Here is a 24,974-nt window from a genome sequence, read left to right as displayed (position 1 = left end):
TTTTTATTGTCATTATTTTAACAATCATCATTCTTAGTTCAGTTGACATGTTTTTTAAATTTATGCTTGTCAAAGGTAAACACAATTCTTGTTGTCTCCAACGTTAGTAAATGCTTTTTAAAAATTCTAACATAAACTAACATTACTGAAGCACACACTCACTCTCACTTTCTCTCTCTCTCTCTCTCTCTCTCTCTCTCTCTCTCTCTCTCTCTCTCTCTCTCTCTCTCTCTCTCTCTCTCTCTCTCTCTCTCTCTCTCTCTCTCTCTCTCTCTCTCTCTCTCTCTCATACACGCTTGCATATTCAGATCCTACAAACAAGTCCTTCAACAAATACCAAAAGTCTAAAATGCACACATACTCAAAAGCGTGGACATTCACACTCCTAATACATACATAACTCACACAAATGTGCAAGGATATGCCTTTTCTCTCTCAAGCACACGCACACACACGCACATGCACACGCACACGCACACGCACACGCACACGCACACACACACACACACACACGCACACACGCACACACGCACACACGCGCACGCGCGCACACACACACACACACACACACACACACACACACACACACACACACACACACACACACACACACACACACACACACACACACACACACACACACACACACACACACACACACACACACACACACACACACACACACACATACATTCTGTCCCTACCTGTATGCATATAAAGTCACATTACAATGCACTATCCTCATTTCTTGTGTCAAAATGTTTAACTTCAGCACTTAAGGGGTGACGTCTTTTATCCGGTATCACCTGTACCGTGCTGTTGCCATACATTTTACGGTTAAATGTGATGCTTTATAACAAGTGAGAAGAAGAGTTTACATCTCTCCTCAATAGTCTTAACCGGCACATGTACTGGACTTAAAAGAAGCAAATGCTTTAGCAAAACAAAATTAGAGTTTGGCACAGTAGCTTAATGAAAAAAATACTTGAAAATGTACATAAATAAACAAGCAAATCAATAAGTAACGTGCTTAAAAAATGAAAATGTTAATAAACCATACAGCATTGTCATCGATAATGCAATCCTGATATTGTCCGACTTCATAGTATAAAACAGTACATCAGAGGACTGCTGTCTGTTTGCACATTCACACATGTTTACAAAATGGCGGCTAAAGTCATCTGTGACACAAATCACAGTCAGGCACCTGTGGCACTCTGGCGACTGTATTGGGTCGTTACCACGGTGGCTGGGATTGAAATAATGACCAGCCCTGATTCAGGAACCTTTAAAAGTGATGGGATTTTTTTATTTTTATAAATCAGGTCTGGATTTATAGGGAATTTGTTGTTGTGAAATGTTTCATATTGTAATTTGTGGCATTAGAAACCACTCTGTTGACTATTGATAAAATGTTGGTACCTGGAACCCATTCAAAGTGTTGGGTAAAATGGGTAAATGTATATAGCAAAAACACAGATGTGTGCTTCTGAAAATGCTCTAAAAGCAAAGGTCCAGAGTCTTAGATCTAGGACAGATCTAGGACCAGTTCTTGGAGGGCACTGTCTATTTTGGCCTTTGGACCTTTCTATGCACCACAAAGCCAAGGTCAGAGAATATCTAGAGGAGATGGACAACCGTACTCGAAAGCCTTATAGAGATTTTCTCCAAATATTTCCAGTCAACACCACCAATGACAGTAAAAGATGGGTTAACATCCGGTAGAATGGCAGCAGTGTAGAGAAATGGCTGCAAGTATATGGCATAGCACAGTACAGCGAATCTCGGGCAGAGTCCAGCATGGTCCACAGTACTGCAGCACAGCCATGTCCAGCTGAGTCCAGCTGAGTCCAGTCCAGTCCCATTGGAGGCCTACAGTCCCCAGTCTATTGGTCACGCTCAGTGGAGCCCAGTCCATCCTACTCCACAGAGCTCAAAGGTTCTCCATATTGAGACTAGCTGAAGGCAATGTCATGTGAGTTCCTTAGCAGACAGGCAGCCATACTCCTGTATGGTTGTGTACATCCCATTACAAATCCCACTGCACATGTCCTACTTTAACTGCATATGTGTAGCCAGAGGCAGCCTAGGTATGATGGAAGTATCATGTCTATAAGTCTGAATGCCATTTTCTCCTATTGGTCCTTGTGGTTGCATACCAAATGCATGAAATGCGGTGGCACATATGCACATAGTGTAATGTCTGACAACGCATGAACCCGAAGACATCATGTCGCACAAACTGTGTACCAACGGTGATTAGAGGTGAGTTGAAATAGACTTGAAAAAAGGGAAAGGAAAGTGAAAGGGGAGACCTAGTCAGTTGCACAACTGAATTGTGTCTTCGCATTTAACCCCAACCCTGACTCAGAGAGGTGCAGGGGGCTGCCTTAATCTACGTCATCGGTACCTGGGGATCAGTTGTGTTAGGGGATTAACTGCCTTGCTCAAGGGCAAAACAACAGATTTTAAAGGCCTCTCCTTAAGTGAGTACGATCCGAGAGTAAGTACTGTTTTTTATGATTGTGTCCAATTGATTGTAATTCGGGCTTTTTTTGGTTGAATTATGTGTCATTTCCTAGGTTTACTCCCACTTTCTAATTGAACCCAGGGTTAGTGAATACAAAGCCCTTCAGGCCAAGCGGTCCAGGTATCCATGTGATGTCACTCGGGGAGACAGTTGTTAGGACACCAGAAGGGCGGAGATGAGCAATGTTGCCACGGTGAGCAGAAGGCGATCGCGTGATGGGCTGCTGCCACTGACGCTCTTCTCCAGTTTGGGAATTTCAGGGTTAAATTCATCTGGGTGGGTGGGGGGTGGGGGGGAGAGAGAGAGAGACCATCAAATTACACATTAACTCAATCAATCTACAGCTGATGTTGTGCAATGCATACAAATAATACAAACATAGAGCAATTTAATACAAATCACCAATTATCATCAGCGCTGCTACATATGATGCCCTACTCCCTCTTGGGAGGGTGAATAAACACACTTTGTTGTTCATTTTTTAAGTGTATGGATCTTTTTATTCTACCGATTTAGCTTCATCTAGCAGGATTTGCAATTAAACGAAATTGCTATAGAACAAACCTACTGATTAGGCACAAGCGTACATTAGCTGGAGGGTAAGAGAAAGAGAGAGAACAGGGAAAAATACATCTCATTCTCAATGTAAGCCTGGGATGTCTCAGAAGAATCCTGAGCCTCCCTATAGGCCCCTATGGGGACAGACAGTGAAGAGTTAACATGATTAGAGAGACACATACAAGGTGTGACACTGATACAGCGAGAATTCGAGTATAGACACAGAAGAATGACACTTGGCACCTGTCTCATTCCACTTTTTGTGGAAATGTCTGGAATTTTGTTTTCGTCGACTCAAGAGAAGGAACAGCATCCAACTCGACTGGTTTGACTGTGCTTCTGCCACGTCAACGCCATTCATCGAAACATGTCTGTCGGGTTACGGCGATGACACATAGCCCTGACATCCACACCAGTCACGTGGGTAAATAAAGTCACATGGTAAAGTGATAGGGCCTGAGTGCCTGTGGTAAACAGATTGTTCCAGCTGAAAGGTAGATTTAATAATAATAATAATAATATATGCTATTTAGCATAGAGTTAGATAGAGATGGGATATAACCCCTTTTAGCATGGACATTGCCATTGAGGGCTTCCACTATTTTAAAGTAGTCAACTGGGTGGGGATTCTTATGGGTGTGGAGCGATCAGCCAATGATCAGAGCATTGTCTTCTTCTTCAAATTGGATGGCCTATGGTTACTAAATGGCTTTAAGATTTTTCACCGCCATCTAGTGGCCACAATAAATGAATGGCACAAAAGATTTGATTCAGGTCTCTAAGCACTGCAGGTGGAGGTAAATCACCAATATTAGCTTTATGCTGTTTTCAAACACAAAAGAAAATAACATTGACTACTTTACCATAGAGATAGCCTCAATGGCGCTGCCCATGCTGTCACAGATGCAAAAATTGCACAAATACAAAGATGAGTCCTTTATCTAACTCTATGAGATTAGTTGACAAGGTATTTATCAGTATGTTATCTCAGTACGGGAGGGGCGTTGAGTGAGTTCGTACCATAGAATAGTGTTCCTGATTGTGTAAGGTAGTGCTAGCTAAACTGGAGCTGTTACAGTAGGTGTTCTCAGGGTTGTAAAATGGAGCACTGCTCTATGATGTCCTTTGACTCACATACAGGTAAATGGAGACCCATCCAATAGGAAACATACTGTAAATATGACAGAAGAGGAAGTAAAAACACCAATCAGAATAGAGAGAGGGTGGGGTAAAGCTAATCCAAGGCCAAGACAGGTCCAGTGGGTGAGCAAGTGGGCGGTCTGTGTGGCTAGCAAGGCCATCAGGGTTACGCAAGTGTTTATGGGTCATGAGTCATGACTGCTACTGTGTCCTCTTTCTGTTGATGTCACTAATGCACAAAGTACAGAAGGATGCATTAGGATTCCCCAAGGCATTCTGGATTGTTTGGACTGTGTGTGTTTACTTTCATTTTTTTCTCCCTAAGCTCGGTCATGAGTTACGATGCTCTGTGGAGCCATCCAGGCACCATTGAGCCTTTCTCTCAGACTAGTCTTATAGCTCAGGGGTTCTTCCCCTATCTGTGCCCTGGTTTGAGTTTCCATCTCATGCGGGTCACACTCTTTTAGCCCCGTCTCGGCTGGCCACAAGCTCCCAGAAGCAGCCAAAGCTAAATGGTTCTCAGCAAGAAAGGCTTTTGTGAGAGAGAGAGGGAGAGGGAGAGGGGAGAGAGAGAGAGAGAGAGAGAGAGAGAGAGAGAGAGAGAGAGAGAGAGAGAGAGAGAGAGAGAGAGAGAGAGAGAGAGAGAGAGAGAGAGAGGGAGAGAGAGAGAGAGAGAGAGAGAGAGAGGAAGAGAGAGAGAGAGGGAGAGAGCGAGAGAGAGAGAGAGAGAGAGACAGAGAGAGAGAGAGAGGGAGAGAGAGAGAGAGAGAGAGAGAGAGAGAGAGAGAGAGAGAGAGAGAGAGAGAGAGAGAGAGAGGTAGAGACAGAGAGAGAGAGGGAGAGAGAGAGAGAGAGAGAGAGAGAGAGGAGAGAGAGAGAGAGAGAGAGAGAGAGAGAGAGAGAGAGAGAGAGAGAGAGAGAGAGAGAGAGAGAGAGAGAGAGAGAGAGAGAGAGAGAGAGAGAGAGAGAGAGAGGGAGAGGGAGGGAGGGAGGGAGGGAGAGGGAGAGGGAGAGAGGACAAGGGTGTTTATATAACCACTCAATTGCACCATCGACTCGTTCACCTTCACCTCCAAGTCTTTGGTAAAACAGGAATCTTCCATTCATTAGAAGACCTAGGATACAATTGAGGAAGGACAGCTGTGTGTGTGTGCGTATGTGTGTGCTTGAGAGAGAAAGAGTGACAGAGAGAAAGAAAGAGAATGTGAGATGCAGAAAGAGATCGAGAGAGCATCAGGGAGAGTACTCACCGATGTTGTGTATTTTGATATTGGGTCTGAATGTGTAGTCAGGAGGTGTCTGACTGGAATCATCATCGTGGGAGACTTAGAGAGAGAGGAACACAAATACACAATGTCATTAAAATGCCCACACTACTTATTTTACACACTAACTGGGCGGCCACTGCACTGTTTCTGCATTCCAAATGGTACCCTTTTCCCTACATAGTGCACTACTTTTGGCCAGGTCTCAAATGGCACCATATTCCCTATATTGCCCGTCAAATGGCACCCTATTCCTTATACATTGCACTACTTAAATAGTGCTATATACTGCACTCTATGGTCCCTGGTCAAAAGTAGTGCACTACAAAGGGAATATGGTGCCATTCTGGACGCACATTGTGTGAATGCCAGGACACTCCAGTCCAGTACATGAAGATATCCTATGAGGTGAAGCTATCGAGCAGAAGATGAAGGCATATTCACTGAGAGGGAAAGTATTACACGCACTGATAGCCTTGACTTGGTATTACATTAACATCAGCTCAGTGAATTTATAAATGAGAATGCACATTGCTTACCCATATAATATTGTACTGCAAAGAGGGATGTAGCACATTGATAGGGAGCTACTGTACGGTGTGTTAAACTGTTAGATATGAGGCATATTGTAAGTGTGTGCATTTGTAGAGAAGAATGCTCTCGAAACAAACGGGATAGGGCAGAGATACAGTGGAATGAGAATAGCAGAGAACGCTTGGGTTCAGATGATAGGCTATTAAGCAGACCGTTCAGAGTGAAGGTTGTGGTTTATAAAGTAAACACTACCACACACATGCAATCACGCACGCACGCACGCACGCACGGACGCACACACACACACACACACACACACACACACACACACACACACACACACACACACACACACACACACACACACACACACACACACACACACACACACACACACACACACACACACACACACACACTTTCTACAAAAACACACACAAACACGCACGCACCCACACACGCACGCACACACACACACACACACACACACACACACACACACACACACACACACACACACACACACACACACACACACACACACACACACACACACACACACACACACACACACACACACACACACACACACACACACACACACACACACACACACACACACACACACACACACACACACACACACACACACACACACACAATCCGAGTGGACACTTCAATAGATTAGCCCTGACACTCAGAGAGGGGGTTATTAAGGTGATGTGTACACAGAAGCTGACACTGGCCTGAGTGTGGGATGTATTAATGGTGACAAGGTTAGAGAAGTAGGGGGAGCTTTCAGCACAGGGCTTTGATCAAAGGCCTGCAGGAGAGAGAGAGGCTACTGGAGTAAAAATAACACAGAACGTCACCATCAGAGAGAGCATCAACTATCAGAGAGATGAGCAAGAGGGGGAGATGTTGATAAGCGAGAGAGAGAGAGTGTGAGACAGAAACACAAAAACACAGAGAGAGTTGAGTGGGGAAGAGAGAGAGGGAAACAGAGAGAGGGGAGAAATAGAGAAGAGGAATGGGGGAGAGAAAGGGAAAGCATCAGATAGAGAGAGAGCACTGAGAGCACTGAGACCCAGAATAACACTGAACATCACTATCAAAGCCCTGGAAACATAGAATAACATAGAACATCATATACAACCCTGGAACAGAGTGAGGTAGAAATAACCTCACTATAAGAACACTGGGAAAGCACTGTCAGAAGCTGTAGCCTCAGGTCTCCTGTGTGTGTGTGTGTGTGTGCGTGTGTTTTCCTACATTATCAGGACCCCAATGTCGTAAAACTTCACCTTAATGTCCTGAAAAGGTAGGATTGTTTTCCAGGTCCTGCATTTGTTCAAATTCTATTTTAAGCTTAAGGGTTAGGGTTTTGGGGTTAGGGTTAGGGTTAGGTTAGGGCGGTTAGGGTTAAGTTTAGGGTTTTGGGGTTAGGGTTTTGGGGTAGGTTTAGGGTTTTGGGGTTAGGGTTAGGGTTAGGGTTTTGAGGTTAGGGTTAGGTTTAGGGTTTCAGGGTTAGGGTTAAGTTTAGGGTTTTAGGGGTTAGGGTTAGGTTTAGGGTTTTGGGGGTTAGTGTTAGGGTTAGGGTTTTGGGGTTAGGGTTAGGTTTAGGGTTTCAGGGTTAGGGTTAAGTTTAGGGTTTTAGGGGTTAGGGTTAGGTTTAGGGTTTTGGGGTTAGGGTTAGGGTCAGGTTTAGGGTTTCGGGGTTAGGGTTAAGTTTAGGGTTTTAGGGGTTAGATTTAGCGTTTTGGGGGTAGGGTTAGGTTTAGGGTTTTGGGGGTAGGGTTAGGTTTAGGGTTTTGGGGGTAGGGTTAGGTTTAGGGTTTTGGGGTTAGGGTTAGGGGTTTGGGGGGTTAAGGTTAAGGGTTAGGGTTCGGTTTAGGGGTTAGTGAAAATACGATTTTGCATGGTGAAAATGTCACGAAAACACAGCTGGGGTGTGTGAGTGCCTGCATGAGAGTGTGTGTGACTGTGTGTGTGTATGTATACGAGGAAGAGGGAAGAAGAAAGAAACAGAGAGAGAGACCCACCCGTGGAGCAGCAGACGTAGACTCTCAGTCTCAGGCAGCTGTGGCCATGGTGATGGGTGGGCGTGGCTTCAACAGAATACAGATACACGTCAGCCATGTGCCATCTATAGGCCAGCCTATGAACTAACACTCAGAGTATATGGTTGTGTTCCAAATGACATCCTATTCCCTACATAGTAGACTACTTTTGACCAGAGCCTATAGGCCCTGGTCAAAAATAGTGCACTAAACAGGGAATAGGGTGCCATTTGGAATGAACACAAAGTGAAATGTTAAACTGCTATTATTACAGCAGTTTAACACAGCTATTAGTGGTATGTTTATTCACAAGGAAGGAAGTATATTTTAGGATTGTGGTGTAAGAGTTAAATGAACTAATGTAGTTCAACGACTCACAAAGATATGCTGTAATAGTCCAACTCTAATTTACTAAGGTATGTGGGTGGGTGCTACACATTGGTAATGGCTGAACTGAGTTCCCACTTACAATGTAGTACCTGCACTTGGTACACTTGGGAAAGCGCTATATAGATAGTCCATGCAATCCATTTCCATTACTCGACTACAACAATATATATATATATATATAGAGAGAGAGAGAGAGAAGAGTACCTCAGATCCACCACTTACAGATGTAGTACTACAATCATCATTATATAAATATTGTACTCTTATAGAGACTTAGTATAGCAAAATTCCACTCACATATGTAGTAGTACTCGTGACCCACATTGAACTCGTAGCCCAGGGAGAAGGCACTGTAGCGCTGGAACTTCTCAGAGAACTTGATGGGTGCGTGGGGCGCGTGCGGCCGGTTGCACTCCCAGCGCTTGAAGCCCATCTGGGGGTCGCAGGTGCGGTAGCCGCGGTAGCTGACCATGTAGAGGACGTACTGCTCAGCCACTGTGCGCTCCAGCGTCCCCCGCTGGCTAGTGGCGGTAGTGTTGTAATGCGGGCAGTAGATGTCCAGGTAGTCGTTCACTGCCACCTGCACTGTGTAGCCCTCCCTCCGTAGACTGGAGAGTGGGGAGACGGGAGAGAGGGAGAGAGAGGGAGGGGGGGAATGAGAGCAGGAGGGACAGAGAGAGGAAGAGAGAGGAGAGAAGGAGAGAGAAGAGAGTGAGAGAGGAGAGAGAGAGAAAGAGGAAATAAAGTCCGAAAAATAGGAGAGAAAGAGAGATGAGAGAGAATAAATACATGGATGAGTAAACAGCACACTATAAAACTCACCCTGTTACAATGAAGTGCTTTTAACAACAAAACTAGTGGCAACTGAGCTGCCACCAACACGAGGGAGATGAAAACAACTTTGTCGGAGTATTGAAGCCTCGTCTTGAGATGTTTTGAATCATTACATGGTGTGTTGTAACACCACCTTGCCAGGGACTGGGAGAACTACCAGCAATGGTTGAAAACACTGTTTTGGTGATTGGAGTTCTGTGCTTATTCCTCTCTCTATAGCTTCTCAACACTATCATGGTGTTTCAAATCCTGTCTAATGCAGAATTAGATCACTTCTTCTAGACTGTTTTAATGTTTAATGTTGATTTCTATATCTACATTGTTTAGTTTTTAGTCTATATTTTGTTCAGCATTATTGAGCACAGTGCTCAATGCACCAGCAGAAACTACAGATTTTACAGCAGGTGTTGCAGGATTTATTTAACTAGGTAAATCAGTTAAGAGCAAATTCTTGTTTTCAATGACAGCCTAGGAACAGTGGGTTAACTGCCTGCTCAGGGGCAGAACAACAGATTTGTACCTTGTCAGCTCGGGGATTTGAACTTGTAACCTTTCGGTTACTAGTCCAACGCTCTAACCACTAGGCTACCCTCTCTCCCCATGAGGATACACCTCATGGCACAACAGGCTGATTACTGATAATACTAATCTAGAATTACTTTTCTTTCTTCGAACATACAACATTGTGTTTAAGAATCCTAGTCTAAAAATGTTGGCTAGAGTCATGTGGCAAGATAGGAGGTGTAAGGAGATTAAAACCAGTCTTCCAATGAGTTAAATCACAAAATGTTCTTCATAAACGATAAACGATACTTATATTTTGAGCAACATTAAGTTGGATTTAGTATTACATTTTTGGGTAAAATGAAATGATCAAATGATTGAAATTACATTTATTTTGATTAAGTATAAAATATGTTGATTGTTCTTGTTTTTTCCCATTTCAATTCACGACATAGTCTTGAGTGAAGCGGAAGAAGATCATGTAATTGGCTAAGTGGCTCTTCTACCACAGGGAGGAGGGATACACTGACGTGAAGGGGCTAGGTTCCATGTGCCTGCGCTGACCGAACACACTGTACCAGTGTGTTAGCAGTTACAGAAGATCAATCTTGGTTTGGGACATGTGAAGTGTGCGCGTGTGTGCGTGCATCCATGCATGTGTGTCACTGTAAATCAAATCATATTTTATTAGTCTCTTAAACATTTTCAGCAGATGTTATTGCGGGTGTATCGAAATACTTTGTGTTCCTGTAGCCTTAGGGGAGAAGTATCGAAATACTTTGTGTTCCTGTAGCCTTAGGGGAGAAGTATCGAAATACTTTGTGTTCCTGTAGCCTTAGGGGAGAAGATGATTGCCACATCATGTAACATCCTGCCACCATGACATGGCTTGACATCCCGCTGGGCAAAAACTGGTTTGAAACAACGTTGTTTCCACGTAATTTCAACCAATAAATTCAATGTGACGATGTTGAATCAACGTGGACAACTGATTTGATTCGCAAAGTCATCAACGTTTTAATTTTTTTCACCCAACTTTTAACCTAAATCCAATGGCATGTTGCTGATTTTACATTGAATTCAGGTTAGTTGACAACTCAACCAAATGTAAATCAAAACAAGACATTGAAATGCCGTCTGTGCCCAGTGGGATGGCTGTTTATCTATCATACTATGTATATTCATTATCGTAATTGTACGAAGTATTATTATACAAACTCATTACACCTATCCTGAAGGGATAGAGAGGACAATTGATGAGATGTGAGGAATCCTTAGCTGTGGGTGGGAATCTGTGTCAGGATAAATGGCAGGGGAAATCTGAAACAACTGGAGCTGTATTGAATATTATGTAACAGTAGGAGGCAGTATTGAGTTGCATTCAGCCCTAGGGTTTTTTCTCTCTCTTTTCTCTTACAATCTCACTCTCCTCTCTCACATACACACAAAATGAGCAAACGCACACGCACACGAGCGAAACCTCACACACGCGCGCACGCGCGCCAACGCACACAAGCGCACACACGTGCAATGCACGCAAACGCACACACCCACGCACACACACAATACTAGGTCAGTTCTCAAGAGAGATTATTATTCAATTAAAAAATGAGGATCAGAAATGTCACAACCCCTCTCTCTCTCCCTCTCTCTCATTATAGCGTAGTAGAGTAACTCCTTTTCTGTGTCTTTTCCTACTTCAGCCTCGCTCCATCTCTCTTCATCTTTCTCCTTGTCCCTTCGTTTGCCATTACACACATGCTAAGACAGAGCAATATCGTATCCCTTAACCACTGTTCTTTCCCTGCCATAAATCTTACAATATCTCGTCGCTCATACCCCACTCCTCTCTCAGATGTTGGATGACAGATATTTGTCTCACAGTGTTGCAAAAAAAGAACCAACACAGGCATGCTTCAAAGGGACTATATTTAGAGAGAGAGGGAGAGATGGCAGAGAGATTGGAAGATTTAAAAAATGAGAGAGGGGGAGAGGAAGGAAAACGAGAGGGGAAAGAGAGAGAGGGGGGACGAGATGGAGAGAGAGAGAGAGAGAGAGAGAGAGAGAGAGAGAGAGAGAGAGAGAGAGAGAGAGAGAGAGAGAGAGAGAGAGAGAGAGAGAGAGAGAGAGAGAGAGAGATTGAGGGGAAGAGGTGAGAGGGAGGAAAATAGAGAAAGAGACCTGTAAGAGGGAAAGTAAGAGGAAAGATGGAGAATGTGATTACGGGGAATCATGGACGCAAATGGGATAGAAATGCATAGGAAAGGAGCTTCTGTCATTGAGAGAGTAGAGGGAAAGAAAGGAGATAGGGTGTGCATTTGCAAGTGTGTGTGTGTGTGTGTGTGTGTGTGTGTGTGTGTGTGTGTGTGTGTGTGTGTGTGTGTGTGTGTGTGTGTGTGTGTGTGTGTGTGTGTGTGTGTGTGTGTGTGTGTGTGTGTGTGTGTGTGTGTGTGTGTGTGTGTGTGTGTGTGTGTACATATTTGTATGTGTGTGAGTGTTGAACCCTACTTTAGCAGCGCACTCTACGCATAACATAACATAAGAATTAGATCCCAGTTCCATCACAAAGGTCACCGACAGAGTCAGAGGTGGGAAGTTCAATAGGTGTGTGGAGTCATAGACGTATATAAGCAGTCCACTTGGTGACACGTGAGGTGGTGAGGCAAGGAGGGGAGGAGGGCAGAAGATGTAACAACAAATAGAGGGAGAAAGGAAGATGGGGAGCGCTAGTGGGGGAATCTAAACAGGAGAAAGAGATACAGCGAAGATGACAACCAAGTGAAAACAAAATGGAGAGAAAGGGAGGCAGAGGGAGAGACAGAGATGTAGTGCACCCCAGGGATACACATATATGTAGTAAAGTGCACGGGGGAAAAAGAGTGATGGTGCCGCTCTTTCTCTTCCTCTCCCTTTCCATCCCCGCTGTGCCTTGTCTCTGTGTCGTTTCTGCTGTATCATCATCCTCTTCCTATGCGTGGGAAAGCACTCCTCGTTAGTACAGCCGACACAAGCTGGTGAAGACAGCCTAGAGAGAGGGGAGCGAGGGGGAGAAACGGGAGACAAAGACAAAGAGAGCACTACTGTACCTTCCACCACTGTCTCCACTAAAACGTATTTTGAGAATACAGCCGCTTTCAATGAATGACAAAGAAACTGCAAACAAGACAACCGTGGACAGAAACTAAGGGTCTGCTTCTGCAGGGGAAGATCTAAATTAAAATCTCACTTACAACTCAATCAACCTCCATTGTGAATGAGCATAAACAAAATGGCCATTACTGTTGCGCCATTTTCAGTACCGTCACAGTAAAAGCATTGACTGTTAGTAACAGTAGATCACTAGCCTGACGACTCACACTCAATTCTTCCGCTGCTCTGACGTTCGCTACATACTTTACTCCGAGACTGCCATCATTGAAGTCGTTTGTGGCGACGAGGGGCACGAGGGGCGTTGCATAAAACAAAGTAATCAGTGATTATATAGTCTCCCATCAGAGCATCAAAACTCATTTTCAAACGTGTGTTCTGGCTCTTGCCCAACCCATCGTTTTCTGGACCAATCGGACGGACCCGAATGTGTCAGGGAGGTACTCAAATCCAGAATCATTTTGGAGATGAAACTAACGTCCGTGGGCGTGGCGTAGCGTTTGGCTGGAGCAAGGAGTCTGGGTAGCCAGGCAATGTCTTACCAACATATCCAACCAAACCTTTCAATATTTGATACGCATACACAAAATGGTCAACACCGTGACATGATTCATTACCACTATAGCCTAGTGGTAATAGCCTAGTGGTAGACTAGTGGTAGACTAGTGGTTAGAGCGTTGGGCCAGTAACCGAAAGGCTGCTGGATTGAATCCTTGAGCTGACAAGCTAAAAAATAGGTCATTCTGCCCCTGAACAAGGCAGTTTAACACACTCATCCCTGGTAGGCTGTCATTGTAAATAATAATTTGTTCTTAACTGACTTGACTAGTTAAAGGTTAAGTAAAAATATATATATTACATGGTTCATTATCGTTACATTCATGTCAATGCTGTAACATTGACTGTCGGTAATGTATCTGTATGCCGCTCACATTCTGGTTGGGTTCTTAGTCTGACCATCAAACAACCTTCATTCAATCACAAGGAAACCATCAAGACATCATCAATGATCTCCCTCAAGGTCACCATGATGGTTTTACAGGTTAAACCCGTGTACTAAATGCACCAGTAACATAGTGATGCAGAAACAATTTCTTCCTCTGCTAGCGAGACAGGGACAGCCTCTGTTGCTTTTCCTCGTACCTCAGCACCAAAAGTCATTTCATCGTCTCCAAGTAAAAGTACACACTGTCTCCAGCCAATCCTCCCTTTGCTGATTGGGTTACCCTCGCAATTAGCGCGCAGTTTACTGTGTTTCGATCTAAAATGGAGGCTGAAAACAAGTGCTGAGGCATGGGGAAAAAAAGAGCTAGACGCTGCAGCCTTTCAGGCCTGGGATTACCCCTAGATCTGACTGGAGTAATAGTGATGATTCAGAGATGACTCAGGGTGGTGGTGGTGGATGCTGCTCTACACTTTACACACACACACACACACACACACACACACACACACACACACACACACACACACACACACACACACACACACACACACACACACACACACACACACACACACACACACACACACACACACACACACACACACACACACACACACACACACACACACACACACACACACACACACACACACACACACACACAGCACTAGTCTGTGTATTTCTGTCTGACTGCACACATTAGGGAAACAGGTCCCCATAGCTAGTGGAGCCAGGTTTGGCTGCAGATTGGAGCTACTCTATGAATACCGTACAATGACTATAGTGATGCCAGTATATGGCAGAGTCTCTCTCAGGCAAAACAACTAATAGAGGGGGCAGATGGAAACGAAGGCCGCTCTTTGATTGGTGGAGAGCTGATAGTAAAAGACCACTAGGTGATGTCACACCACAACAAATAAATGCCAGGCTTTGACTTTCTTCACAGAAGTACAGAACTACTAGCCTATAATCATTTATTTTCTATCAACAGAGGTATGAGAGGAGTGTATGACCGCATCTTATTCCCTATATTGTGCACTACCTCTGACCAGGGCCATGTTTTCCAAAAGCATCAATGTTAGAACCTTAAGATGCCTTTGGGAAACCGGACACAGAGCCATATGGGCTCTGGTCAAAAGTAGTGCACTATATAAGGAATGGAATGCCATTTGGGACACAACCCTTATCTCTGAAGGTGAGTCTCTAATTGTGAGCGGATTTTAAAGGCCACTGGCTCACCTCTATTTATTCTCCAAGTGCCTCCTGATGAAAAGCAGATCTCATTCTCCCTCTTTCTTTATCCATTCCCTCGTTCTATCAGAAGAGCAGTGTTGATACCAATACAAAAGGTTCGCTCCGCTCGCTTTCTGAGAACGCACTCTAAATGGGTTGTGTCAGAGAATGGAGGCTCTCATCACAGTGAATTCTCCACAGTGCCCACCTCAGTGGGAATGTCAGGGACATGTGTTGCGGCAGAGGCGTACGAGAGCACAGTGCTCATCCTGTGGATGTGTCTCCTCTCAGGCCACAGGCCACATTGATGAGACAACGGTGTAGAAGAGCCAAGGAGTAAGAGAACTCTTGGAGGAGGTATGTGGACACTCATACTCGCACAGACACGTGCGCACACTAGGACACACAGACGCATGCACGACAGCAGCACTTACGCATTCGAACACACATTTCAAATACTTCATTTGAATCCACAAATCACATTACAGTCAAGAAGGATTCAAACATTTCAAAGGACACAGACATCTGGACACTACAGATGGCACCTTCTTCTCCACATAGCAAGGCTGCCCATGAACGCTGACACGGAGCAGTACCTCGCTATTTGTCTAATGCAGATCTGCAATCTGAAGGCCACGCACTGTCAGCCTTTGAACACTGAACGAGAATATAAACGCAAGTAAAATGTAAAATGTTTCGTGAGCTGAAATAAAAGATCCCCGAAATTTTCCATACGCACAAAAGGCTTATTTCGCTCGCATTTTGTACACAAATTTGTTTATATCCCTGTTGGTGAGCATTTCTGATAAACCACACCTGACAGGTGTGGCATTTCAAGGAGCTGATTAAACAGCATGCTCATTTCACAGGTGCACCTTGTGCTGTGGACAATAAAAGGCCACTAAAATGCGTAGTTTTGTAACACAACACAATGCCACCAATGTCTAATTATTCATCTTTTTTAAAACTTTTATCCCCTTTGTCTCCCCAATTGGTAGGTACAGTCTTGTCTCATCGGTGCAACTGCGCTATTGACTCGGGAGAGGCAAAGGTCGAGAGCCATGCATCCCCCGATGTTTGGGACAGCGGTTTGCTGACGTCAACGTTGTGAACAGAGTGCCCCATGGTGGCAGTAGGGGGATGGTATGGGCAGGAATAAGCTACGGACAACAAACACAATTGTATTTGAATGCACAGAACTACCGTGACGAGATCCTGAGGCCCATTGTGAGGCCCATTTTTTTGAGGGTATCTGTGACCAGCAGATACATATGTGTATTCCCAGTCATGTGAAATCCATAGATCAATGAATTGATTTCAATTGACTGATGTCCTTATATGAATGAACACCTCCCTCTGGCCTCCCCACCACAATCTGTCATTTTTGGTATACAAGAAAACACATTATCATCAACATCAAACCAGCCCCTCACCTCAGTAGCTATCAGGTCGACAAGGCCGGTCATGTCTAGCTATGTACAGGTCTTTGTATGAACAGCAGCCATTAACAACATGTGAAACAGACTCCATTCCATTTGACTTGTGTAGACAAACACGTGGGCCGAAGACCAAAGAATGCCAGCAAACAGTCTGAGAAATAAACAGACAAAATAAGCACTATACTTACAGAAAAGTAAACTCAGGAAGAAACACACTGAAGCCATCAGACAACAGAACCATACCTACTTCCAATGTTTCAAAGAGAAACGTATGAGCTTTGAAGTGTGGGGTGTGAGAGCCTATGCAGCTCTCATTGGAAGTCTACCACAGTGGGGTGTTAGCTTGCTTAAACAGAACTCTTTAAGCTTCTCCGTTGGGTTGGCACTGAGAAAGAGAGAGAGAGAGAGAGAGAGAGAGAGAGAGAGAGAGAGAGAGAGAGAGAGAGAGAGAGAGAGAGAGAGACAGAGACAGAGTCAGAGTCAGAGACAGAGACAGAGACGAGACAGAGTCAGAGACAGAGACAGAGACAGAGACAGAGACAGAGACAGAGACAGAGACAGAGACAGAGACAGAGACAGAGACAGAGACGAAGGAAGGAAGGAAGGAAGGAAGGAAGGAAGGAAGGAAGGAAGGAAGGAAGGAAGGAAGGAAGGAAGGAAGGAAGGAAGGAAGGAAGGAAGAGGTAGCAAGACAAATAATGAGAGAGAGGGATAGAAAGGAAGAGAGAGGGATAGATAGGGAGAGAGAGAGAGAAAGGAAGAGGGAGAGAGGGGAGCAAGATTGATCATGAGAGAGAGGGATAGATAGGAAGAGAGAGAAAGAGAGAAAGAGTGCTCCCCATATTTAGTCTGGGCCTTCATCACAGTGCCAACCTCAGGATATCCAATAGAGTAACGTGGCCTTTTATGTCTGAGCCAGAACAACCGCAGAGATTTACGCAAACGTGCACACACACACACACACACACACACACACACACACACACACACACATACACACACACACACACACACACACACACACACACACACACACACACACACACACACACACACACACACACACACACACACACACACACACACACACACACACACACACACACACACACACACACACACACACACACACACACACACACACACACACACACACGGCACACGGTATGCAAAGCTGTGCTCGTGAGCATATCAACACACATACGTTGCTTATCCTTTTACAGACACTGTCCACATACAGTTACCCATATATATCCTATAAAGCACACTGTGTGAAAAGGATTCCAACATATTCACACAGAAATAGGAGAAAAACACACAGTATGTGTGCTTCAGGGCAAGCATCTCTCTGCCTCCATGAATATTTCATCCCTTCTTAAAATAACCTGTCCCTTTAAAATATATGTTTGCGCAAACAACCTACAGCCACAGCCAAGTGAAAACGCCCAGGGTACTTATTTACACGTTACACAGGAGGGCACCGATAATGCTAAACGCCACATGCTACAGCACACAGCAGCAGTGCTGAGGAGAACTACTCAGGTAGCGACTAAATCTGTATCCTGGTATGAGTTGAGTTCAGGCCATACAGGTTTAGAGCAGCCAGAGCGGTGGAAGATAGACCATATTTCGCTTCCTGAATAATTGACTGGCACTAGAACACCTGGTTTCTCTCTCTCTCTCTCTCTCTCTCTCTCTCTCTCTCTCTCTCTCTCTCTCTCTCTCTCTCTCTCTCTCTCTCTCTCTCTCTCTCTCTCTCTCTCTCTCTCTCTCTCTCCTCTCTCTCTCCATATATATATTCTATATTTTTTCTCCCTCTCTCTTTCTCTTTCTCTCTCCCTTCTCTCTCTATATTCTATATTCTTTCTCCCTTTCTCTCTCTCGCACTTGCTCTCTCTCGTTCTACCTCGTTCTCCCTCGTTCATTCTCTCTCTCTCGCTCTCTCTCTTTCCCAGGGCCATGACATAAAGACCATACATAAACAGGCGAGAATGTATACGTTCATGTATTCCAAAGGTATTCTCTGTGGTAAAGCATTAAAGTGGGTGAACCTACAGTATATGTCAAGGTTTCCTCCAAGGCAAGTTCTTTATTCTGGCTCTGTGTCTATGCAATACCCAGGTAATGATGGTCTGCAAGTGTAGTTATGCTGTAGGCTGATTGAAACTTTATTTTGTATTTTTCTAATATAGATTCAAGGTTCTTATGAATGGAAATAAGGGACCACAATGGAAGTAAGTCATTGGATTTGTGTCATCCCTGAAAAGTATTTTTTTTAATGTACTCTGTATATGTATTTTGACACAATAAAATCAATGGCAATAAATGAAACCAATCCATCAATCAATCAATAAACAGTTGAGTGGCTGGCTGGTCCAGGACGTCCAACCATATCGAGAAGACAAAGACAGGCGTTAGCTGGAATTACATGGCAGAGGGAGGGATAAGTATTTGCTAAACCAAGTGCAGCATAACAATACCCCACAATAATCTCATACTTTCCAAATTCACAAAACCCCCCATCATTGAAATCTCACTCCAGAATTGGTCATATGGCACAATGTATAATCTTGTATTATCCTAAAATCTAATTTATAAAGTCCATTTTGTAGTGTGTAGCAGGTGGCTATGGTGATCATATTAATGAATGGATGTGTATGCTTTGCCATCTCATCATGGAAATGCCCGGCCCCCAAACTACAGCACAGTGTCTACGTCCCACATGGCACCCTATACCCTATATAGTGCACCACTTTTGACTAGAGCCCTATGGGGCTTTATTCACTATAAAGGGACCAGGGTGCCATTTAATTTCAGACACCAGCTGAGAAGCAGGAGATAACAGAGAAGATTAAAAATGATAGACCACGACAAGAGTCCAGCAGAGATGACAGGCAGTTATGAGGACAACCCCCAAGATCACACATTAGATAATTGGTGTAAAAATCTCTCTCTCTCTCTCTCTCTCTCTCTCTCTCTCTCTCTCTCTCTCTCTCTCTCTCTCTCTCTCTCTCTCTCTCTCTCTCTCTCTCCCTCGTGGGCAGCGGATCCCTGCCTGTCACACATCCGCATCGGGGAGTTTTTGAAGAAGATTGGAACGAAGCCTCGGCTGTGTTGTCTTTCTTTGCTGTGGGGCCTGATCTGATTTAGCCTGGCCTGGGCTGTAATACTGTAGCCCAGACAACACTAACACTTTAGATAGGCTAGCCATATGGCTAAATCTGGGAGGACACATCACTGAGATATCGCTCTCTCTCTTCCCTCCTCCCTCGCTCTCTCTCCTCTCTCTCCTCTCTCTTTCAACCTTCCACCCCCCCTCTATGTCTGTACCTCTCCCTTCCTCTCTCTCTTCCTCCTCTCTCTCTCTCTCTCTCTCTCTCTCCCTTTCTCTTTCTCCCTCTCTCCCTTTCTCTTTCTCCCTCTGTCTCTCATCCCCCTTACTCTCTCTCCCCTTCTCTTTCTCCCTTCTCCCCTTCTCATTCTCTCTCTCTCCCCCTTCTCTTTCTCTCTCTCTCCCCTTCTCTTTCTCTCTCCCTCTCCCCTTCTCTTTCTCTCTACCTCTCCCCTTCTCTTTCTTCCTTCTCTCTCTCATCCCCCTTACTCTCTCTCCCCTTCTCTTTCTCCCTGTCTATCTCACCCCCCTACTCTCTCGCCCCTTCTCTTTCTCCCTCTCTCTCTCATCCCCCTTACTCTCTCTCTCTCTCTCTCTCTCTCTCTCTCTCTCTCTCCCCGTCTCTCTCTTCCCTCTCCTCCCTCCCGGGCACCCTATTCACTATATAGTGTTATATGTCTGACCAGGCCCCATTTGGTGCCATTTGAGACACAGCCAGTAAGACATCTACACTTTCAATGGGCAGAACAAACACTTCAATGTAATCTAATATGGGACCATTTGTATTTCGAGGGACTAATAGCATAGTAGAAAAAGATGGATGAGGTCATTTTACAGACTGCAGATTGTTGATATTACACTTCTGGGTTAAAACTGTGGTTGTGTTCATCTGTGAATGTGGTCGCTGTCGAAACAAGACAAGGTGAGAATGAGACAAAGGGGAAAACACACGTGCACACCCACGTGTACATACAACAAACTCACAAACACTGAACCATCTGAACTGCCAGGATCCTACGGCTGTGCCGCTCACTACTCTGATACCCTGGCCAGATGAGTGACAGATTCAGTCTAACACACACACACGCACGCACGCACGCGCGCGCGCGCACACACACACACACACACACACACACACACACACACACACACACACACACACACACACACACACACACACACACACACACACACACACACACACACACACACACACACACACACACACACACACACACACACACACACACACACACACACACACAGAGAGAGAGAGAGAGAGAGAGAATGAGAGAGCCCTGTAACTACTTTAATCAGTGTTAATCACTGCAGACTCTTGCTTCACTGTCAGATTGAGACCAGAGAGAGAGAGAGAGAGAAGAGAGAGAGGGGGTGAGAGATAGAGGAGAGGGAGAGAAGGAGAGGGATTGGGAGAGAGAGAAAGAGAGAAAGAGAGAAAGAGAGAGTGAGAGGAGAGGGAGAGGGGGTGAGAGATAGAGGAGAGGAAGAGAAGGAGAGGGATTGGGAGAGAGAGAAAGAGAGAAAGAGAGAAAGAGAGAGTGAGAGGAGAGGGAGAGATGGGAGAGGGAGAGAAAGAGAGGGAGGGGGATGGGAGAGACAGAAAGAGAGAAAGAGAGAGAGAGGGAGAATGGGAGAGTAAGAGGGAGGAGGGTGGAGAAAGAGAGGCACAGAAACAGCTTGTAAAAATGTTAAATGGTTATCTAAAAATATACAGTGCCCACAGAGCCGCGAGTCCGTGGCAGTTTTCATGTACTTTATCTTATTCTTCAAGGTCTATTTCTTAGGCCCATATGGCCGGGCCTTGGCGGGAGAGGTGGACACGCCAAGCCAACGCAGTCAGGTTTTAATTTCAGTCAGGGGCAGGGGGACAGCACGGAGGGCGGGAGCGAGTGAGGAATGCAGAGCGAGCCAGGCGGAGAGATAGAGAAGAGGGGAGAAAAAGAAGTAGAGATGAAGGGATATAGGGATATAGGGAGGAAGAGATAAGGGGAGAGGGGGAGGCAGCAGTGAGGGAGGGAATGAGAAACGAACGGCAGCACAGAAATGGAGATAGAGAGGACAGCACAGAAATGGAGATAGAGAGGTGATGTGCTTTACAAGGAGGAGAACAAATGGAGGCCGAGACGGAGGGAGGCAAAGGGGGAAAATTGAAAGATAAGAGGGAGAGATTATCAAGAAAAGATGGGTAATGTATAAATAAATCATGACAAAGGGAAGGGATAGGGAGAGGAATGTGTGAGGGTGAGCAAAAACTGATCATTTAACTTCGAGCGAAACGGAGAAAGTCAGCCAAAGAGAACGAGATAGAGAGAGGTGGAGGAAGAGTGTTGAAAAGTAAGAAAGAGATTGTGTTTATCCAAATATAATACAAATGGGTTTTTATTCAAGAAATGGCTTTGGCCTTCACGGTTTGACCAAAACTGTGTAGAAAGCTTAGCAGGAATAGTCGGAAGCATAGTTAGAATAGTAATGCCTGTGTTTGGTGATTTGAATTTCAGACAGTCTGCCTGTACTCAGGCTGGTCAGGCTATTATGCAAGGCCCTAATGCAGCCAGTTTGTTTAGTGGAGCATGCAGGACCTCTGAATGTGACCTTATGTGCGTACAGATAGCATACAACGTCAACTAATGTGTTTCTCTTTGAGCGAGCATACGAATGGAGGGCGTGCATTCATATGTGCAGCTGGAGCATGATACATAGGCCACCCTATAGGCCACCCTCACTAGTGCCGCCAAGCAGCACTAGTGAGGGTTAAGTATTTCACATTTGTGCGATCTGCTAGCCAACATCCTTTGTGCTCTGGTGGGCTAATGTTTACACAGGGCACTTACGTGAGGTAGCACCTGGCAGATACATACAGACACACGTACACACAGTTCACAACAACTCCCTGCTTTTGCTACCTTGGCAGTGTGCGTGTGCCTGTGTGCACGTGTATGTGTGTGATTGACAGCTGTCAAATGACAGAGCACCAGGAGGAGGAGGAGGAGAGAAGGAGAGAGGGAGAGATGTCAGGGTAGGAGTGAAAGGGAGAGCCAGAACGAAGATAAGGGATGAAGAAACACAGCAGAAAGAGAAAGAGAGAGAGAGAGAGAGAGAGACCCCCCTCCCTCCCCTCCGTCAGTGTCTGTGATCATCTATTCCTCCTGTTCTCTCTATCAGTGACTCAGTAACCTTCAGCACAAGACCCAAGTTGAGATGATGAATTGAGACGCAGACAGGAGAAAGGACAGAGATTAGGAAACACAGACAGATGATGAAAAATGACAAACTGAGAGAGGGGCTGGGAGAGGAGGCGAGAGGAGAGTGGAAGAGAGAGAGGGAAAGGTGACATTGAGGGAAGTGTAGAGGAGACTGCTCCTGGTTTTTAGCTGGAGGACGGCCACAGAATTACATTAGTGTAACACACTTTGGCTGCACCCGCTGTCGGAGAGGCACACACACTTGCACAGACAGAGATTCACGCGCACTCACACGCACATGTAAAAATAAGCACTTTATTTAGATTGCATGCTTAACCTGTGGGGAGCCTGCCTCCCAATCACATCTATTGTAGTTTAACTACCTTGATAACCTTTCCATGTGCAGTACAGTACATGGTTCCCAAAAACAGTGATGGTAGTTTCTGAGGTGAGTAACCTGGTGATATAAACTAAACTAAACTACCATTACTCCACAGGGTGATTTTGCGGACACAGATCCTGGACATCTGCCTTTGTTTGCAGTCAATGTGTCACGTTTCCCCCCTCTCCGGCACCGACAGAGATGGCCGCCTCGCTTCGCGTTCCTAGGAAACTATGCAGTTTTTTTACGTGTTATTTACGTGTTATTTCTTACATTGGTACCCCAGGTCATCTTAGGTTTCATTACATACAGTCGAGAAGAACTACTGAACATAAGAGCAGCGTCAACTCACTATCAGTACGACCAAGAATATGACTTTCGCGAAGCGGATCCTGTGTTCTGCCTTTCACCCAGGACAACGGAATGCATCCCAGCCTGCGACCCAAAACAAAGACGTCGAAAAAGAGGGAAACGGAGCGGTCTTCTGGTCAGACTCCGGAGACGGGCACATCGCGCTCCACTCCCGAGCATTCTTCTCGCCAATGTCCAGTCTCTTGACAACAAGGTTGATGAAATCCAAGCAAGGGTAGCATTCCAGAGGGACATCAGTGACTGTAACGTTCTTTGCTTCACGGAAACATGGCTCACTGGAGAGACGCTATCGGAGTCGGTGCAGCCAACTGGTTTCTCCACGCATTGTGCAGACAGAAACAAACATCTTTCTGGTAAGAAGAGGTGCGAGGGCATATGCTTCATGGTTAACGTGATGTGGTGTGATCATAACAACATACAGGTACTCAAGTCCTTCTGTTCACCTGATTTAGAATTCCTCACAATCAAATGTCGACCGCATTATCTACCAAGGGAATTCTCTTTGATTATAATCACAGCCGTATATATTCCCCCCCAAGCAGACACATCGATGCCTCTGAACAAACTTTATTTGACTCTTTGCAAACTGGAATCCATTTATCCGGAGGCTGCATTTATTGTAGCTGGGGATTTTAACAAGGCTAATCTGAAAACAAGACTCCCTAAATTTTATCAGCATATCGATTGCGCAACCAGGGCTGGAAAAACCTTGGATCACTGCTATTCTAGCTTCCGCGATGCATATAAGGCCCTGCCCAGCCCTCCTTTCGGAAAAGCTGACCACGACTCCATTTTGTTGATCCCTGCCTACAGACAGAAACTAAAACAAGAAGCTCCCGCGCTGAGGTCTGTTCAACGCTGGTCCGACCAATCTGATTCCACACTCCAAGACTGCTTCCATCACGTGGACTGGGATATGTTTCGTATTGCGTCAGACAACAACATTGACGAATACGCTGATTCGGTGTGCGAATTCATTAGAACGTGCGTTGAAGATGTCGTTCCCATAGCAATGATTAAAACATTCCCAAACTGAAACCGTGGATTGATGGCAGCATTCGGTGAAACTGAAAGCCCGAACCACTGCTTTTAATCAGGGCAAGGTGACTGGAAACATGACCGAATACAAACAGTGTAACTATTCCCTCTGCAAGGCAATCAAACAAGCTAAGCGTCAGTATAGAGACAAAGTAGAATCTCAATTCAATGGCTCAGACACAAGAGGTATGAGGCAGGGTCTACAGTCAATCACGGATTACAAAAAGAAAACCAGCCCCATCACGGACCAGGATGTCTTGCTCCCAGGCAGACTAAATCACTTTTTT

General features: G+C 45.1%; 1 protein-coding gene across 2 annotated transcripts in view; it reads right to left on the bottom strand.

Annotated features, from left to right (window-relative positions):
- Positions 1–592: 592 nt before the first annotated feature.
- LOC124012072 (ephrin-A3-like) overlaps positions 593–24,974 on the bottom strand; it is a 104,782-nt gene continuing 80,400 nt past the window's right edge. Inside the window, exons 2-5 of one of the 2 annotated variants that reach the window (XM_046325451.1) lie at positions 8,775–9,085; positions 8,070–8,135; positions 5,479–5,553; positions 593–2,802 (exon numbers count right to left, since the gene is read on the bottom strand). In XM_046325451.1, coding sequence (XP_046181407.1) covers positions 2,684–2,802; positions 5,479–5,553; positions 8,070–8,135; positions 8,775–9,085 — 571 coding nt within the window. In that variant the 3' untranslated portion in view covers positions 593–2,683. Of the gene's footprint in view, positions 2,803–2,829; positions 4,761–5,478; positions 5,554–8,069; positions 8,136–8,774; positions 9,086–24,974 lie in introns of those variants that run through there. The other variant, XM_046325450.1, reaches the window with a different exon arrangement.

The sequence above is a fragment of the Oncorhynchus gorbuscha genome, linkage group LG24 (assembly GCF_021184085.1).
Source record: "Oncorhynchus gorbuscha isolate QuinsamMale2020 ecotype Even-year linkage group LG24, OgorEven_v1.0, whole genome shotgun sequence".
Taxonomy (NCBI): domain Eukaryota; kingdom Metazoa; phylum Chordata; class Actinopteri; order Salmoniformes; family Salmonidae; genus Oncorhynchus; species Oncorhynchus gorbuscha.
The sequence above is the reverse complement of the archived record's forward strand: the minus strand, read 5'-3'. Positions and strand labels throughout refer to the sequence as shown.